Below are 19047 nucleotides of genomic sequence, written 5' to 3' on the forward strand. Positions count from 1 at the left end.
TAAGCTGCCTGATGCCAACATGTTTCTCCTGCTTCAGGCTGTGCACTGGGTTGTTTCCTGATAAGATTTGCACAATTTTTCTTCACCAGAAAACTGTCCCACTTGTCATTCATTCTCCTAATGAACCCCCACTGACCCACAGAGGGAAGTCACATTAACATGATTATTGTTAGCACTAATCCGTGTAGCTGTTCATTTAAGTGGCATTTTATGAAATGTAATCTAAATCTCTCTCGTCAAATAATAGCTACAAAACTATAACTAATGTAAAAACCCTATTAGTTTTGATACAGTATGTATCAATATAAAATTACCTACATGTTTAGGAAACTGTTGAGCCAATTCATTTCTGTACACATGTTAAATATTACTTGAAAACGATGGTCATGTTTTGTACCCAACTGTATTACATGATGAGTGATGCACATGGGAAAGTGTTATGGTTAAAAACACTAGATGTCCATTCACACTGCATTTGTTGTATTCTCTCTCCAGGTATGGTGAATCGAGAGGTTCTTGAGCAGGTGGAGCGAGGGTACCGCATGCCCTGCCCCCAGGGCTGCCCCGAGTCCCTCCACGAGATGATGAGGCACTGCTGGAAGAGGGAGCCGGATGAGAGACCAACTTTCGAATACATCCAGTCCTTTTTGGAAGACTACTTCACAGCCACAGAGCCACTGTACCAGCCCGGGGACAACCTTTAGTGGGGGGGGGGGGGATTTTTCGGGGGGGGTGAACTCTGGCTTCATACATCAGTGGAGAGCAAAGCCGGGTACAACACAGGACTTCAACATGGGAAAAAGCCTTGATGAGGCTGCAGAGACAAGGTGTCAAAGCTACAAACTAGTCCACAGCCACCCTGGCTTATCTGCAGAAGCAAGAAGAAGATGTTCCCTGAAGTAGAGGGACGTCCCTTGGCTAATCGGGGACCAAATGTTTGGGGAAATGTCCAAATGTGCAGATTGGTGCTGGTACTTTAAGCTTTGGGAAGCCTGCTCATCAGAATAATCCACATGGACCGGCCACAACACTGTGATCAAACGGAGAGGGGCTCTCTTCTCATTTTAAATTGACTCACCATTTTTTACTTTTTTAAATGCTCCCTCTCATCTAATTCAACCCCAATTTATTTTACACAGTTCTTTGATATTGAAGTCAAGATCTTTTGTATGTACATGAGTTTGGTTTTGAAATGCAGGTTGATGGGTGATGTTGTTGACCGACAACTATGGTTCAAATGTCAGTGTGTGCTGCGCCTGTGAAGCTGTGATGGAGAAGGTGCGAGGAGGAGGAGGAGGAGTAAATGGACTGGTTGTACTTTACGGATGAACGAATGTACGGAGAGATCAAAGCAGATGTACACACAGTACGTGCAAAGATGTATTTTCAGCAGGTGTGATCAGGTGGATGAGTGAGAACATGAGAAGGCCGTGTTTAGAAATCCTACAAATTATATTTAATACGGTCGCTTGAATGGCAAATCACATCGGATTTTAATATGCTTTTTTAATTGTTTTTTAATTTAAACGGGGACTTGAAATCATAAACAGCTATTTTGATAATATTCATGTGCGATAACTTTTTTCCTGTTTAACATTTTATAAATGTTTTGAATATCAGCTGTGAAATTGAAGTATGTTTGAGTAGTTATCGGAAATAAGCATCTTGGTGCATATTTCTGATTGCTGTAAAAGAATCTTAACAAAGTTGCACAGTTTTAAAATGGCAGTTTTTCCCATCTATTCCTGGTGAAGGATTATGTTAGATCATACATGCTGCTGTAGTATTTCTTTCTGTTCTTCTCAGTAAAATACCACCAAACTAAAACTTAACATGCCTTTACTCGAATGAATTCTCTGTCTAACGGAGGGAATCCTTTCATCTAAATCCTAATACACAATTTGTATTAATCAAAGTCAACCAGCCATGTGTTCAGGAACAACAGCTCTCAGATGGCATTTTCCTCTCTAGCTCCCCTTTATGGTTTTCTTACTTCCCAGTTGTAGAGATGATGGGTCACTTCTGGGGTGGAGATATTAATACCAGACAAAACCAACACCGTGCACACACAGTGGGCAGGTCAGGGCTTTGGTGCTTTTATAAGTAATATAAAAGTCCAATAAAAGGTTACCTCCACTGTCTGTCAGGCGGTATGAGATGGGAAATCTTACTGTCATTCGATAAGTAATAATAAGGATCGGACAAAGATGTGAATTTTTTTTGTTTTTCTTTGTGTTTCACTCACAAGCTAATATGTGATTGTTTCTGAAAATGGAACTTGAACTGGTGGGGAGATGATAATGAAATTACTGAGAATAACTAATATGATTTTGTTCAGAAAAAATAAAAGTTGTTCCTCAAAGGAGTCATTTAGCCTTCTCTTGTTCTTTGCAAGCAACATCCAACCTCGTTCAGATCAGCCTGCGATGTCCAAGTTTGATGTCCACGTCTTGAACAACTCGGCTCCAAGAAGCTCAATGTGGCCTTTTATAAATCACTCAAGGCTCTTTTGGTATTTAATTGTATTTATGTACACCAATTTACAACAGGTATGTACATTTTCTTCATTTTACATTCAATAAATAGGAATGATTGACATGGTTTGTATACAGGAGCACAAGCTAGTTCTAATCTTAAAGAAAGTGCTGGTAGAAGTTTAGAAAAGGAGACCGTAGTTTACTCATCCTCATAGTACCTGTGAAGAAACAGAGAATTCATTGATGTCAGAATAGACAAAGTACTTGACTTTAGTTAAAGTTTGAGCACACTTGTCTAAATTCCAGTACCTGTTGTATTCATGTCTTTAAAGAAAAGGTAAATCTACAGTAGAAGCATCAGGTGATTGGTGATGGCTGTGATGGAGGTAAATCAAAGCTCTCACCTGACCATTTCCTTGAACTTGCTCAGAGCCTCCTGGGTCACATACTGGATGAAGGCGGGGTCCCTCAGCTTCAGCTCCCCAGGGACAGAGAAGATGATTGGGGGAGAGTTCAGGATGTTCACCTCCACCTTGGTCTCCGTCTCAGATTCATTCTGTTCATCCTGGGTGTTTGGTGCCACCTGCTGGATGGGAGAAGTCACACACCAACAATTATCAAAATGCTTTCGGCCTATTGGATGTTAAAAAGGGTTTCCCCATACAGTTGGTCATTGGTTTGTTTATTTGGTATTTCGGGGATTGTGTTTAGATTTTTAACGTGTCAAGGCTCCCAAGTTAGAGCAACTCATGAAACTTGTGAATGTTCTTTAAGTAGATTATTATTTCCTGAAGACTTCCTCTCACTTTCCTAACCATACACTCTATGAATTTACTCTTTTCATTAATGTCCTCCACTCCTCACCACGTTGACACTGAAGAAGTTTTCAGGAATGTTGCTGTTCACAGACTGAGCCACCCAGCTGATGTCGGCCGCCATGTTGCTCAGCCAGTTGACGGTCTCATCAGTGTGGTGATGGACGATGGACAGGATCTCATCGTACTGCTCTGTGGAAACATCCAACATCTGGGAGGCCTCGTCCAGCTCCACATGCAGGTCCCGGACGCTGGGACACTCTGGAGGCAGAAGAAGGAGCAGGCAGGGGGGTTAATGTAAGCAGTGGTGTAAAGTAACTGAGTACACATACTTAAGTGCAATTTTGAGGTACTTGAACTTACTTGAGTATTTCAATTTGTTGCTACTCAGTAATTCTACACCACGACGATTCAGAGGTAAATTGTGTATTTTTACTCCACTACATTGATTTAATATCTTTAGTTACTTTGCAGATTTGGATTAATGATGTGAAATATAAAAAACAATTAGATAAGACTTTAGTTTCACCTGGAGTCAAAATTCACGAGCTACCCTGGAGTATAAAAAGTGATTAAAACATGCTCCACCTTTACAAGCTTTGATAACGCTTAATCAAAACATATTGACATATTATTTTGAAATGGGTCAATCTGCATAATGAGTACTTTTACTTTTGGTACTTGAAGAATATTTTGATGCTAATACTTTTGTACTTGTAGTTCAATAACATTTTGATTGCAGGGCTTTTACTTGTATCACAGTCTTCCTACACTTCAGCTGAGGTAAACTGAGAGTGTGTGGGTGGTGTTGATGTTGTTGATGTTGTTGTTGTTGGTGGTGGAGCTTCACCTGTGAGCAGCGCTCCCTGACAGGCCTCACACTGGCTCTGCAGCTGCCAGCACTCGGAGGTCTGTTTGCGAAGGTCCCGGCACAACTTCCTGTTCTGCAGGAAACGAGGGAACATCTCCCTCCCTACAGCAAACAGAAACATGTTCAACAACTAGATTAGTGTTTTTTATTAATTTACACTGTGTACAAAGATAAAGTAAGTAAAAAGCAACACACTCTCTAATATTCTCCAAGTTCCCACATCTCATTTGAGTCCAATATTATCAATATTTTGTCATTCAAATTATTTTAACAAAGTAGGCCTTTATTTATCCAAGTCATGTACTTGGTAGGCAAACACTGCTGAGGTACATTTTAAACACTTTATTCTTCTCAACTACAATTTACAGGCAAATATTGTACTTTTTCCACACTATTTGTTTTTAACAACTTTAGTTACTGAAAGGATTTGGGATAAATAAAGATAAATAGTGATGAACACATAATACACCAATAGGTATTGTGGGGGAAACTTCTGTGTAGCAATGCAGTGGGAGTCACCAACTCAAAGGAGACACGGGGAGAGCTGGAGCTTTGATGGCAAACACTGACGGGTTTATTTGGAGCTTCGGCCGGAGAATTCACAAAACAAGTCAAAGAGTCAGAGGTTCTGACTTCACGGTAGAGTTGCCACGTCAATTCTGAAAAACTCTACCCCAGACCCATGTATTCAGCTAGTTCAGAGAGAATAATCAACATGCTGCATAACAAGATAGAATCATAACACCTCTATCAGCTGACGCCAACAGGCAGGAACAGGGAGACAGAACACTGAGAGCACAGCAGCCAAGGTGACAGGTGCGTGTGCTCAGTCAGGACAGTTTGAACTGATGAACTGGGTCAAAGTTATGGGCTTTGGAAAATATTTCCCCAACAGGTATAATCAAGATATATAACATAGGTCTATATTATACTGAAAAGGGCTGATGTGTTCTTTTTTTGGTCCCTGGAGTATATTTTCAAGCTTATATTTCTGTACTTGAATTAGGTACAATTCCAATGCATGATTTTTCCTGAGTATTTATGCCCTGTGTTATCATTTATTCTACATAACTAAAAAATCCATGTTTTTCGTTTTTTCTGCCGTATTTACCTTTCTTCTTCTGCTCCTCCACGGCCTTTTGGATGTCCTCAAACCTCTGGGTCACCACTGCTCCAAACTCCTCCACCACACTCTTGCCGAAATCGAAGAAGGACTCCAGCACGTCCTCCAGTCCCACCCCCTGCAGGAAGCTGGAGTCCCGGACCGGGTCGTAGGGGTCCGCGGTGTCCTCCCCCATCAGGGAGTCGGTGTAGTTTAGGAAGGCTTTCTGCAGGACCTGGTCCAGCCGGCCGCTCATCCTGGAGACCAGCTCCACGCTGCGGTTCACCAGCCCCCCAACCCTGCTGCTCAGGCTGCTGAAGGACTCCTCGATGCGGTCCGCCTCCATGTCGCTGTCCTCGGGGCCCTGGTTCACCAGGATGTCCCCTGCATCCAGACGGGCCTCTTTGGGGCCGAAGCGCCCAGACACTCTGCGGAAGAAGTTCTCCACCTACAGAGTGAAAAGAGATGGAGGTGAGTTTTTGTTATTGTAACCCAGGGTCACAAGCAGTGTATGGGGAGTAAGAAAAACTAAATTCCGCAACACAAAACGTAGTTTACTTGCTATTTCTAAGATATTTTCTTGTTAAATAATGTAACGTTGAACCTCGTCAGACCTCCAAAAATATTGAAAATAAGGCAACGAAAACAGTCCCTTTGGTTAAAGTGATCCCAACTGATGACACTACCAAGGGTTAAATACAACTAATCAAGGCCCACAAGTATTTGAAGCACTGGTCTAAAGGAAATTACATAAAAAATGCTGTTTTGGCACATTTACATGTTTTACTAGTGCAGCAATATTTATTCATTAATTGGACTAATGTCATTATTAAAAAATGCAACGGGTCATTTAAGCCATTAAAACTTGTTCCCTTATCTGATGTTTTGATGCATTGTTTACTGAAAAATACAATAAGACAATTCCACCACCTAGAGCCACATATTGCATCCCAAAAAGAGCCAAATAAAAGTTGTATTTTTGTTATTTTTCCCGATGTTGCTGCAATACTTTGGAGGTTAGAGTAAGAAAGTCTGATGTGGAGTTGGATACCTTGGCATGGAAGAAGCCATATCCCCTGCGGCAGGTGGAGGTGTAGAAAGTTTTGCACACGTCCTCCAGACAGGGCCTGCACTGCTCCCACTCAGACTGCAGGGACTCCTTGCACTGCTGCTCGGCCTCCTGCAGCTTCTGCGTCACCTCCTTAGTCAGCTGGTCTGCCTCCTGGTGGGAGAAGGGAAGACATGTTTTTTTCTGTCTGCCTTTCTTTCTTAGGTCAATTTTGTTCTTACCTTCTTCTTGTCACTGCTGTGTTGGAGAGACTTCATGAGATGTTCGTGTTTCTGCTCGTTCCTCCACAGCACCTCCCTCATCTGCTTCACCCCGTACAGAGCGCGCCTCACCTCCTCGTGCACAAGTTTCTCCCCATCCAGGGACAACTCTGAGTAAGAAGAAAAGAAAAACACAAATAGGGTGAAAACGATTGTCTCTTTATTAAATAATGCAATCTGATTTACAGTATATGACATTGAAAACTAATTAAGACACCTGTAGAAAGCCTATGATGTAATTACACTGTTTACATTATCAGAATAAACAACTCTAACATACTTTTTTGCTGTGGCAGATAAAAATGTACTTTTGACTTTGATAAACAACATCAAACATGTTCCCTCTAAATGAAGGTAAAGATAAATTCAGACTTTTGTGCTGACTCACGTTTTAAGGTGTCCTTTGAGATGCCGGTGGGTTCGTCCTCCGGGGCAGAATGAAGGACCCCCAGCGTTGCCCCCAGAACAAACAAACCAAGCAGATGCTTCATCTTGAGCTCACTCAGCAGCTTTGAAGTTTAAAACTCTGGGTAAAGGATTCTGAAAGGACATCAAATGTGATATTACTATCGATACAGAATCAGATACACTTGAAGATCCCTGAAAAGTCTTAAGAGTATCTCATTTAGTTTTCAATATTAAAGTCTGAAAATGTTAAATTGTTGGAAGGGTCTGTATTGTATTTCTCCCCTGCACCCGCATTGCTTTTACAGTGAAATCCTACATCTCAAATAAAGATATAACCTATGTTTACTTTATTTTAAATGCACAGAGACATTGTTTTCCTTTTGACTTGATCTACTGACATACCATTTTATTTTCAAATTATAAGATTTAAATTAGCTGTATAAACACGTTTCAGTTATTACATTTCAATAAAACTCAGTAATTCTGTATACTGTAGTCTGGTTGCCCATTTCTTTTAGACCTGTTGGAACTTTTTTATTAGAGGAATTGAAAGTCTTAACTCATTACATTTGTATTTTAAGAAAATAGCAGCTACCCTGACATTTGCGTAAGATCACACACTGTGTTTAAATAAGGAAACAAAAACAACAGGTTAGGTCTGTTCCAGAAAGCTAATAGGATTTGTTCTGAGCATGATTAAACGTCAAAAATACTGTACGAGGTCATAAGTGGGTCTGCCTCTTGGTGGTGCTGCACATCTGTGTACACTTAAACAACCACAGTCATGCGTCCCAAATGGACTTACATCCTTTTGATGTCAGAAGGTAACTGGAACAGTTTATTTTAGTTGGTTCGACTACAAAGATGTGTCCCAACACAACCTTTAACATATGTACAGTCATTACAGTGACGAGTAAAATACCTACGTTTTAGATTTGTACTTACTTTTGCATTAGAATGTGGAATATATTGCATGTCCGTCCTGTATGGAAAGGCTTAATTGTCATATGCAACAACTTCAACCTAGTTTTGGCAATACAACTCTTAAATTCCTCTAACAATGCATTATTTAATATACTTAAGAGATAACTGGAGTTAAATAATACTGCAAGAGACCTAATGGATTATCTACATCTAATTGTTTATATTGCTTAGCTGTGTCATTTTAACTCTACAAATACTATAAGGGTTATCTCTTTCATTTTTAAGAATACACTGACCTATAGCAGCCTTGCCTTTGTTCTCATTCATAACACTCCGTTCGATGTCTCACTATGGGATGCGCCTCATCCGCGGAGCAAACCGAAGCATCAACCTCATTACGCCAATCCTGATTGGCTGGTGATCTTGACGTCAGCGTCAGGGAATCCAACCCCTATAAGTAGCTTGCGCTACGTCGCATGCGTCATTCAAAGACCTCTTCTCGCTTCAGAGCACATCTCTATATCGGTAGCCGGGCTAGCTTAACAGTCCACAGACTGAACCCAAGATAACTTCGGTCGACGGGCGCTCGCCCGCTACTTTTATGCTTCTGCAAGAAGACTGTTAGTATTAACATACCGGTAATACTACAATCGACCTTTTTTATTTTCTCCGGAAATTAAAAAGGTAAGGTTTTGACTTTCAAGCTAGCAGTAGCAGCACACCTGTTGCTAGCTTGCCTCCCTTGCTACCGACACCACGATAGCGAGGACGTTTTTTCTTTTCTTCTCACACCAGAGAAGAATAGGACTAAAAGAATATTACCACATATTACCACACCAGGTAATATTCTTCGAGAAAAGATCCTACGCCGTCGTCTTTTCTTCGGACTAACGACAGGTTGGAGAAGATTTTTTTTCTCTGTGAAGTACCTGCTACGAGCGCGTCCTTCCCACGTCGCCATAATGGCGAACAAGATGGACACGTCTCTCCCTCACACCAGAGGAGTCAGGGAATCGGAGGCTCGGCTCTGCGGCTGCGGGTTGAAGATTTCGGACGCAGACTCACACCAGGTCTGCTCGTCCTGCTCGTCCTGCCTCGGGCTGCAACATGCCCAGGAGGCTATCGACAACCCCGGCTCATGCGGCCATTGTGCCCGTTTCACCATAAAGAGCCTCCGCCGACGGCTAGCTCGCCAAGCTAGCTTGTCGGGTCAGGACCCCCTCATGTCCCCTGATTTGCAGGACGGAAATCAAGACACGGGGGCGTCCGCCACAGAGATGGAGCCCCGCACTGTGTCGGTCTGGAGCTCATCAGCAGTGGCAGCTGCAGAACCGGAGTCCCGCGCCGTGTCAGGCTGGGACTCGGTGGCAGCGAGAGAAGCGAGAGCGGAGCCCCACGCTACACCAAGCTGGGGCTCCCGGCTGGACCTCACCATGGTCTCGCCCGCGGAAGATGTACTGGAGTTGGACTGCACGGAGGACGAAGAGGATGCCTCTGGATTCCTCCTGTCCGACTCGGATGAGCAGGAAGACAACGTCTTCATGTCATCGGCTCAGGCTGCAAAGCCGAGAGCGATGGTTGCTCTCCCGGGCGATAGCACACCAGCTTCGCCCTGTCTAAGTTTGGACCTGCAGGCCGTGTGTCAGCGTGCCGCGTCCAGACTAGACATCCCATGGCCCGAAATGGCCAAGGAGACCGACAGGTCCCGTTACGAGGGGAAAAATGTGCCCCAAGCAACGAGGACAAAGAGGCAACTCTTTCCGATCTTCCCGGAGATGTTAGATGAGGTGTCGGGCCCTTCAGCAAGAAGGCCCCAATTTAGGGTGCCTCCTCCCTAGACTGTGACGGTATGGAGAGGCTCAGCCTGCTCCGCATACCGCCTATGGAACCGCTGGTGGCAGCCCACCTCCTACCGAGGAAGGTTACTACACCAAGCAGGAACCCCACCCTGGCGGCGAAGGCGGACCGATTCCAGTCGACCATGACTGAACGGTCCTAAAGAGCCGCAGCCTTGTCCGCCAGGACTTTGAACGTTTCCTCGCTGCTAACCGCATACCAAGCGGAGCTCTGCGAGGATCTGTCAAGCAATCCTGGACCGGCAGTACTGGACGAGATAGCCGCGATCACGCACATCTGTCTCCGCGTTCAACGCTGCGCCGTCCAGGCCACGGGCAAGGCAATGGAATCATGGTGGTGCAGGAAAGAGCTAGATGGCTCAACCTCACCAACCTCCCAGACCGGGAAAAGGAGGATGTGCTGGACATGCCCATCGTTCCCGAGGGGATTTTTGGCTCTGCTCTCGTCTCCATGCAGAAGAGATGCGAGTCCAAGAAGAAGGAGGACGAGGCCCTCCACCTCTGTCTCCCTCGAAGGGTCCAGCCGCTGCCTCAACAGCGGCAGTCCTTCGCCCAAGCTACCTCAACTGCTCGGTTCAAAGTACCGAAGCAGCAGAGGTCACAGCCCGCCCCGAGTCCCCAGCCCAGGCAGGCGACGAGAGCGAGTTGGCCCAGAAAATCTCCGGTTCCGGCTGCAGCCCAGGCGCAGCCAACCCAGAATTTCGGCCAGCAGTCGAGGAAGAAGAAGCGGGCGGCCTGACAGCCTCCTCTTCTCCCCTCCGTGACAGAGCTGGAAGTTCACGGTTCCCCAGCTCCAGATGTGTTCCCGCTGCCTTGAGAGATGCCTCAACGCCATCCTCAAGTCTGCAAAAACACATGTCACGATATTGCTCTGTTTTCTCTTATAAATCATTTTCCGCTAATACATCCAGGCTTCAGGCCGAGGGCGCAGCTCAAAAAAATGAAAAGAAAAACATTAACAACAATAAAAACAATAAACAGTCCGCCAATTGTTCCCCTTTTGAGAGCAGCTACGGCCTCTCTCAAAAGGCGGATAATAGACGGGTCTGTGAAGGCACCACGCGCATGCGCAGTGACGACTGGGGTTGTGAAGGCACCACCGTCACGCGCATGCGCAGTGCCGGCTGGGTTTGTGAAGGCACCACCGTCACGCGCATGCGCAGTGTCGGTGGGGATTGTCGAAATGGGGTACCACCGTGTTCAGACACTAGAGGGCCCCATAACACAACAAATAGAGACTCAGAGGGTGAGAGACGTGACATCTCCGCTGGCTCTAAGGAGCAAACAGTGGGAGATGCTCACAATGTCTGCTTGGGTTTTCAAGACAGTAACACGGGGCTACAGACTCCACATGAGGGAGTTTCAGCGCTGGGTAGCCGCTCTAAAACTAAACCCCGCGCGTCATGGCGCACGGAGAGTGATGGTTACTTTGAAATGCGTAATGGCACTGCGCCACTGGCTGCACCCGACTTTTCTAGTACGGGGCGTGCCTATGGGTGCTGTCCTTTCACGGAAGGTGGTCACCACGGACGCATGTCTGACAGGCTGGGGAGGTATTTACGAAGGTCGTCCGGTGAGGGGTCTCTGGAGCAGAGACCTCCAACGGGCGCACATAAATTATCTGGAGCTTTTAGCGGTGTTCCTCACCCTAAAACGCTTTCTGCCTTTTCTCAGAGGACACCATGTCCTCGTGAGGACGGACAATACCACCACAATATCATATATAAACCGACAAGGGGGTTTGCGTTCTCTCCAGTTACACATGCTGGCATGCAAACTGATCTTGTGGAGCTGCGGCCGTCTCCTCTCTCTGAGAGTGACGCACGTACCGGGTGTGATGAACCTCGGGGCAGACCTGCTGTCCAGAGGTGCAACACTATATGCAGACTGGACTCTACATCCAATGGTTGTGAGCCAGCTGTGGGTGCGTTACGGCCGGGCCGTGGTGGATCTGTTCGCATCAAAAGAAAATGCTCACTGTCGGCTTTTCTTTTCAATGCACGATCAAAACGCACCATTTGGCGTGGACGCGCTCGCGCACATTTGGCCTCCGGTCCTCCTGTACGCGTTTCCACGTCTGGCGCTGATACCCCCAACTCTGGCCAGAGTGAGGGAACAGCGCCACACAATGATCCTAATAGCTCCACACTGGCCTGCAATGTACTTGCTGGCGGAGATATATCATCTGCTGTGCGGGCAGCCGTGGCAGCTCCCCCTACGCAGAGACATACTGTCTCAGGCGGGGGGGACGATCTTTCACCCACACCCGGAGCGCATGGCCCTATGGGCCTGGCACAATCTGAATACAGTGGGTCTCCAGCAGAAGGTGATAAACACTATTCAGAATGCGAGAGCTTCCTCCACCAGGTCTCTTTATGACTGTAAGTGGAGGGTGTTTGAGGAATGGTGCCTTCAAAAAGGGCACATCTCTTTTCAATGCCCTGTGGGAGTGATTTTATCATTTCTACAGGACCTAATTGAAAAACACAGAGCTTTCTCCACGATCAAAGTCTACCTGGCTGCTATTGCTGCATGCCATGTGGGCTTTGAGGGTAAGATGGCTAGCCAACATCCTTTGGTCTGCCGTTTTATGAAGGGAGCTCGCAGGCTCCTCCCTGTTTCCAGGTCACTGGTGCCCTTATGGGACTTGACAGTGGTTTTAGATGGGCTCACTCGAACCCCATTTGAACCCCTGGAAGAAGCTGAAATGAAGCACCTGTCACCCAAGACAGTGCTGTTACTGGCCCTGGCATCCGCCAAGCGAGTCAGTGACATTCATTCGCTATCTGTACATCCTTCATGCACTCAGTTACCCCCAGGGCAAACAAGAGTATTGCTGAAGCCCAACCCTGCCTTTATACCTAAGGTGGTTGGTTCATGTACCCCCATTGACATTAAGGCATTTCTTCCACCGCTGTGTCCCTCTGGGGAACAACAGCCGAATTTGCTATGTCCAGTCAGTGCTTTATGCACTTATATGGATAGATCAAAAGAGTTTCGTCATAATGACCAACTATTTGTGTCCTGGGCTAACCCTCAGAAGGGCAAGCCTGTTACTAAGCAACGGCTCTCTCACTGGATTGTGGAGGCAATTGCTTTGGCTTACACGAGTCAGGGTCTGCAGGCACCTTCGGGTTTGCGTGCTCATTCGACTCGTGGTCTGGCTACATCCTGGGCTTTGTTCAAGGGTGTCTCCATCCAAGACATTTGTGCAGCAGCGAGCTGGTCCTCGCCGCTCACTTTTGTCCGCTTTTACAGGCTAGCCGTCTCTGCTCCCAGTGTGGCCCGAGCAGTGCTGGGCACCTTGTTGAGTCAGAGCTCTACCTGTTAAGTTCTGGTGGTTTGGTGATTTTCGAGATAAGCTCGTCTGGCAAAACGGAAGCTACAATATCCCATAGTGAGACATCGAACGGAGTGTTATGAATGAGAACTATAGGTTACTTACGTAACCCCAGTTCTCAGAGTAACATGAAGTGAGATGTCTCACCAGACGGCCCTTCTTGCTATGGTGAAGTGAGAAGAGGTGCTTATTTTGAATGACTCTGCGTCATAGCGCAAGCTACTTATAGGGGGTGGATTCCCTGAAGCTGATGTCAAGATCACCAGCCAATCAGGATTGGCGTAATGAGATTGATGCTTCTGTTGGCTCCGCGGATGAGGCGCATCCCATAGTGAGACATCTCACTTCATGTTACTCTGAGAACTGGGGTTACGTATATTTAAAGATAATATATTTGTTATAAAAGGCCTGGGCCATAGGTCTTTCTGCATGTAAATGGTCTGCGAGGGCTAAAGGCCTGAAATGCCTCCATTGGACTCCTTTGTTTACTTCTGTAACATTGTGACATCACTATGTAACACTCACACTTCCATTGGTTAGCGCTCCAACACATTGTACATGATCTCTAAGTGGTTGACCAATCACAACAGAGCCGGCCAGCTAGCCAATCAGAGCATACTGGCCTCTGGTTTCGGACAGAGGGTGAAAAAGAGGTGCTGCAGCGCAGGCAGTATGAGAAAAATAAAAACCTTTTGGAACATTAAAGCATGGAAACATGTCACAGTAGAGTTACAAAATATAAATGCAAACCTGAGAGTGAGCATAATATGTCCTATTTAAAGTCAAATACTTTTTCTGCCCCTTAAATGAAAGACAATATGTCACACATGTACTTTCTATTCCTCCAAAGGTGTACTATTAAACATTCCCGTATTTTATCCAAATGATCATATTTGTTCAGATGTGTGGCTTCTTTTGTGCTACATTCTGATGTTACCATACATCAAACACCTATATTTCTAAGTGTAAACAGTAGCCGGACATGACTAAGCAGCCCCTTATGTAACCACTATGAGGAGGTGAACGGTAGGGGGTTTAAAACTTGCTGAGCTTTGTTTATGCCTGCACCATCTGCTGTGTCAGGGGGTCAGGCTACATGAAGTGACATGTAGCCTGTTTATATTGTGTTTACTTGCTAACTTAGTAACCAGTAAACAAGCTAAACTCACCTGCCCCAGTTCAGACAAACGAGGAGTTACACAAGTTAACATCCAGCGGGGATTTACATTAACTGAGGATGTGCTCTTCACTTATTTCATTATTGGTTTAGGCTGCTCTATTATATCCTACTCAAAACATGTCAAGCTGTTGTTTGTAACAAGCTCATCTGATCTATAAATGAATGTACTAATATTGATTAAAGTAATGCATTAATCATCATAATGTTAATCCATAGTATCCTTTCAAAAGTAGCAATAAAACATACATCTGTATAAATGATTAATGTGTCAAAAATAACATTTACTACAATAGCACACAATCCTAAGAATATATCATGGCACTAATAAATAAAATGATTAACTCAACAAATATACATTTAAAATCTAATTACAAATAGAGAAAAAGACCGTAAGTAATAATCACAACATAGAAACTCACCAGTAAAAGAGTGAAGACGCTCCTTCTTTGCGGGCATAAACAAAGTGCTCAGTGTGGACAGAAGGCTTGTAGCTGAAGTCGAACTGACCGGTCTATTTGTGCTTGTTCCACTGGAGTCTTTATCCTATTAGTCTTTGTTCATGTTGATGCCCGTTAATCCAGCATTCAACACGCTGCCAGAGAGGTTGGTTTTACGTAAGGGGCTGCTTAGTCATGTCCGGGTACTGTTTACACTTAGAAATATAGGTGTTTGATGTATGGTAACATCAGAATGTAGCACAAAAGAAGCCACACATCTGAAAAAATATTATCATTTGGATAAAATACGGAAATGTTTAATAGTACACCTTTGGAGGAATAGAAAGTACATGTTTTACATATTGTCTTTCATTTAAGGGGCAGAAAAAGTATTTGACTTTAAATAGGACATATTATGGTCACACTCAGGTTTGCATTTGTATGTTGTAACTCTACTGTGACATGTTTCCATGCTTTAATGTTCAAAAAGGTTTTTATTTTTCTCATACTGCCTGTGCTGCAGCACCTCTTTTCACCCTCTGTCTGAAACCAGAGCCCACTCTGCTCTGATTGGCTAGCTGGCCGGCTCTGTTGTGATTGGTCAACCACTTAGAGATCATGTACAATGTGTTGGAGCGCTAGCCAATGGAAGTGTGAGTGTTACATAGTGATGTCACAATGTTACAGAAGTAAACAAAGGAGTCCAATGGAGGCATTTCAGGCCTTTAGCCCTCGCCGACCATTTACATGCAGAAAGACCTATGGCCCAGGCCTTTTATAACAAATATATTATCTTTAAATATTGCAATTATATGGTTTTTGTGAATTATTTTGGCCACAATAATTGTGTAGTGAATTTCATATTCTGTGGCAGACCTAAATGTAATCAACCCGTTAGCTTAGCTGTTATTTTGTAGGTGTTGGTTTGCATTGATCATTCATGTACAACTTACAACCAGCTATTATTAGATCTTTGCCCAGATGTGAGTCCAGAGTATTTTTAGTTTAGGAGAACATTCCTCTCAGCAGGAAGCTGTTTATCATTCCCTCTCCAGGAATGTGAGAGACTCGGGGTGAAAGGGTTCCTCCGTCCCCATTTCTTCCATAGTGCCCCATTTACCTAAAATATGTGCCCCCCTTTGCATGCTGTGACCCAGATAATAGCATCCTGACTGGACAATAATCTAAAACAGCTTCAGGTCAATCTGCAGCCTGCAATGCTGACACCTTCAACACCTGGTTCCTATAACGCTGCGGGGGGAAACTCTTCCCATGTTCTCCCGCGACCGACTTAAATGTAAAACAGTTGACAATAAAAAAAGGTCTCAGGCTACATGCACGCAATATAGGAATAAATGTAGATCACAAAAAATGTCTCCATTAGTTGAACTTCAAGAATTGTTGCAGGAGAAAGCGTTGTTTTGTTGATGTTATGCTCACAAATCAAATGCACTTTTGACTTTTTGGAGAGTTATAAACTTCAAGGTAAAACGATGTGTCCATATAACTCACGATGTGGTCCTGTGTTAAGTTCTGAGTTACTGAAAGCATGCAGTCCTGAACTGAAGAGATAAACAGGTGCAGGGGATAAACTGCTTTAATGGATGAAACCGTTAACAGCTGGGAACCAACAGATCTGAGAGCTGTGTGAGTTTTCTGAGGGAACAGGCTTTGTTTAAATGATGTCTTATTTAAACTCTTTTAACACTGAGAAGAAGCTTGAAGGAGAATGTGGAGCAAATATTTCCCCAGTAGAAAAATGCAGTAATGAGCATGCAACAAGTGTGAGAAAAAAAATCCAATTAAAATGAGTAAGAGTTTTTGCTTGAGGGATATTTTGCCTCTCAGAATCTTTTTTTTTTTTAAAAACAAAGTGCAGATGTAAATAATAAACATACTTTGTTATGTCTTACATGGACACTGAGTGATCACTGTGCCAGTCCTTATATATGTAAATTAAGCTTTATAACAAATACATTTTTATTCTGTGAACAGATTTGATAATAAATTACTTTGTGTAATGTGAAAGGTGTCGCTTATAGAGACAGACGTTTACCACCTGAAGCTGCAGAATTAGCGTCATTTAGCAGATTTCTTTTGTTTAATGTCCCACCTTTTTTTTCTGTTTCGGTTCCCAAAGATTTTATCAATGTTTTCAGCCGAGGCAGCCTTGTTTTCAGTGAAAGGCTCTGATAAACCCACTGTACACTACAAGCCCAGCAAGAGAGACAAGCTGGTGAACATAGTGAAGAACTTAGCAGCTAAAGAGGCAGATATGTCCCTCAGGTGAAAGATCTTAAAGAGATAGACTATTTTACTTGTATTCATCAGGCGGCCAGAAACAAGATTACCAATAAATGTTGCTCTCTGTCTGCTGGATGTGTAAATAGGAAACTAACACAATCTTCATGTCAACTGAACAGCTTGATGTTGCCTCCATGTGGTGAAACAGATTAATGTAGACTTGTTGTGCAGAATAAAATAGTTTCTCAATTGTTTTGATTAAATATTGCAAGATTTTGAAGAACAAATTGATAGTTAATAATATAAGTAGCACATTCAAACTTGTCTAAACCAACGAATCCCAGCCAATATTATCAAAATAAGAACAAAATGTATATTTGGCACACACACACACACACACACACACACACACACACACACACACACACACACACACACACACACACACACACACACACACACACACCAGGAGTTATACAGTGTTCAGAGCCTCTGTACCAGGGCCGTCCCTCCCTACGGGGGTGAGGCCTCACATTGCGCAGGGGGCCTTGCACAGGGGGCCTCGGCTTATGAGCTTGGCTTGTGCGCAGTTCTCAGCGCAGTTCCCCCGCGCTGACACGCGAGAGTGAGAGGTGACAAGAGGAGCACGTCTGTAACCCGACACCGTTGCAATGAATCGACATCTGACCAATCACGGCTTTGATACGGCCACTAGTGCAGGTGAAGAGATGTCGGCGAAAAGACAGTTTCAGTCCGGGATGCAGTTATTTCCAGCATTCTTTATTTACCATTCATTCGAGTATTGTATGCCTTTTATCTGCTAATGTGCAGGAGGAAGAGTGATAAACTGTCTGTCTAATTGGCTTACATAACAGTTAAAGTTTAAAGCCTAAAAAACATGGAGCATTTTTCCCCCTTTTATTCATTTCTATGTCAATTTGCACATTTCATGGTGATGCTCAGCCTCTCCCCTTAACTCCTAACAGTCATCATTATGTCAACCACAACACAGAGAAATACTGATAGAAATGTGTGTGTAGTTGTTGATACATTGCTGACAGAGGGAACTACATTTGAATACAGATTTAAGAAATATCAGTTTTTGATACATAAAATAATATAGTATTTATATTATTGAATTGATTATTATTATTTGTAGAAGTATTTTATTTGCATTAATTATATTTTAATCTTTTTGAGGCAGGAAATGCCGACGTATTCACCTGTAAATGCATACTGAACGACATACATGCACATTTACCATTTACCTCACTGTATAAAAAAGTAACTGTGTTGATAATAATAATAAACAAGAATTATATTTGCAAAGTAGCCTACTTTGTTTCCAAAAAAAATGGTTTCACTCCTGTCGGTTCGGGGGGCCTCATCTCACAATGTTGCTTGGGGCCCCAAATTGATCAGGGACGGCCCTGCTCTGTACTCACGTCTTGTTGATAATCTGGAAGCGATCCCCAAACGACAGATCACCCGTCGTCCTCGCTTCATAGTCGTACAGCGATACGAAAAATGTAACACCACCTGAAAACAAGAGAAACCGAGCATGAGAGGTGTGCATATTTAACATACCACATTAGTATTACAAAAGTCTTATTCCTTCAATACACAACATTGAACCTTGAAATAAAAAATAATATTTGTAATTTTCCTATTTTATTACTTGGGTAAAGGTCTCACTGAGGTGAGCAAACACATTGAATTATGCTAATATTAACAATATTAATACTGTATTATGGTAATAATGTTCAATACTGTATGAAAGAAACACCTTCCTGCAACTCAAGGTCTGGACCAAAAATAAAACTAGCTCTATTCAATTTAATGTTTGTATTAAATACACGAGCAGCAACAGGACATTCCCTCCACATTTTCGAACTCTGTGGTGTCACGTGTAGTCAGTGAATCAAACGGATACTTAATCTCCTCCATGTAATCGAAACAATCTTATTGCCCAATGAGTTGTTCTCTGTTGGAGCCTACCTGTTAATCGCCTATACAGTGAAATCCAAAACTCGTAATTATGCGTAGTACTCATTATACACACAC

General features: G+C 43.7%; 2 protein-coding genes across 6 annotated transcripts in view; one reads left to right on the forward strand and one right to left on the reverse strand.

The window, feature by feature from the left end:
• The window catches only part of yes1 (YES proto-oncogene 1, Src family tyrosine kinase), a 31915-nt gene extending 29550 nt beyond the window's left edge, over nucleotides 1-2365 (forward strand). For both annotated transcript variants that reach the window (XM_079647306.1, XM_079647305.1), the window contains one exon: nucleotides 496-2365. In XM_079647306.1, coding sequence (XP_079503432.1) covers nucleotides 496-704 — 209 coding nt within the window. In that variant the 3' untranslated portion in view covers nucleotides 705-2365. The remainder of the gene's footprint in view (nucleotides 1-495) is intronic.
• Nucleotides 1622-19018, reverse strand: clul1 (clusterin-like 1 (retinal); the record flags this gene model as incomplete). 4 transcript variants are annotated; one of them, XM_079647310.1, is made up of 10 exons in its annotated part: nucleotides 18982-19018; nucleotides 18429-18522; nucleotides 6983-7134; nucleotides 6556-6704; nucleotides 6317-6487; nucleotides 5275-5713; nucleotides 4143-4265; nucleotides 3342-3553; nucleotides 2882-3063; nucleotides 1622-2695 (listed from the first exon to the last, which is right to left on the reverse strand). In XM_079647310.1, exons 3-10 carry the CDS (start codon nucleotides 7083-7085, stop codon nucleotides 2677-2679), a joined length of 1398 nt encoding a protein of 465 aa, XP_079503436.1. In that variant the 5' UTR covers nucleotides 7086-7134; nucleotides 18429-18522; nucleotides 18982-19018. The 4 variants fall into 4 exon arrangements, with proteins under 4 accessions (XP_079503436.1, XP_079503434.1, XP_079503435.1 ...); XM_079647308.1 differs by lacking the exon at nucleotides 18982-19018 and having other exon boundaries at nucleotides 18429-18556; XM_079647309.1 differs by lacking the exons at nucleotides 18429-18522; nucleotides 18982-19018 and adding an exon at nucleotides 14722-14798.
• Nucleotides 19019-19047: the final 29 nt, after the last annotated feature.

Source organism: Notothenia rossii (assembly GCF_949606895.1).
Source record: "Notothenia rossii genome assembly, chromosome: 9".
NCBI lineage: Eukaryota > Metazoa > Chordata > Actinopteri > Perciformes > Nototheniidae > Notothenia > Notothenia rossii.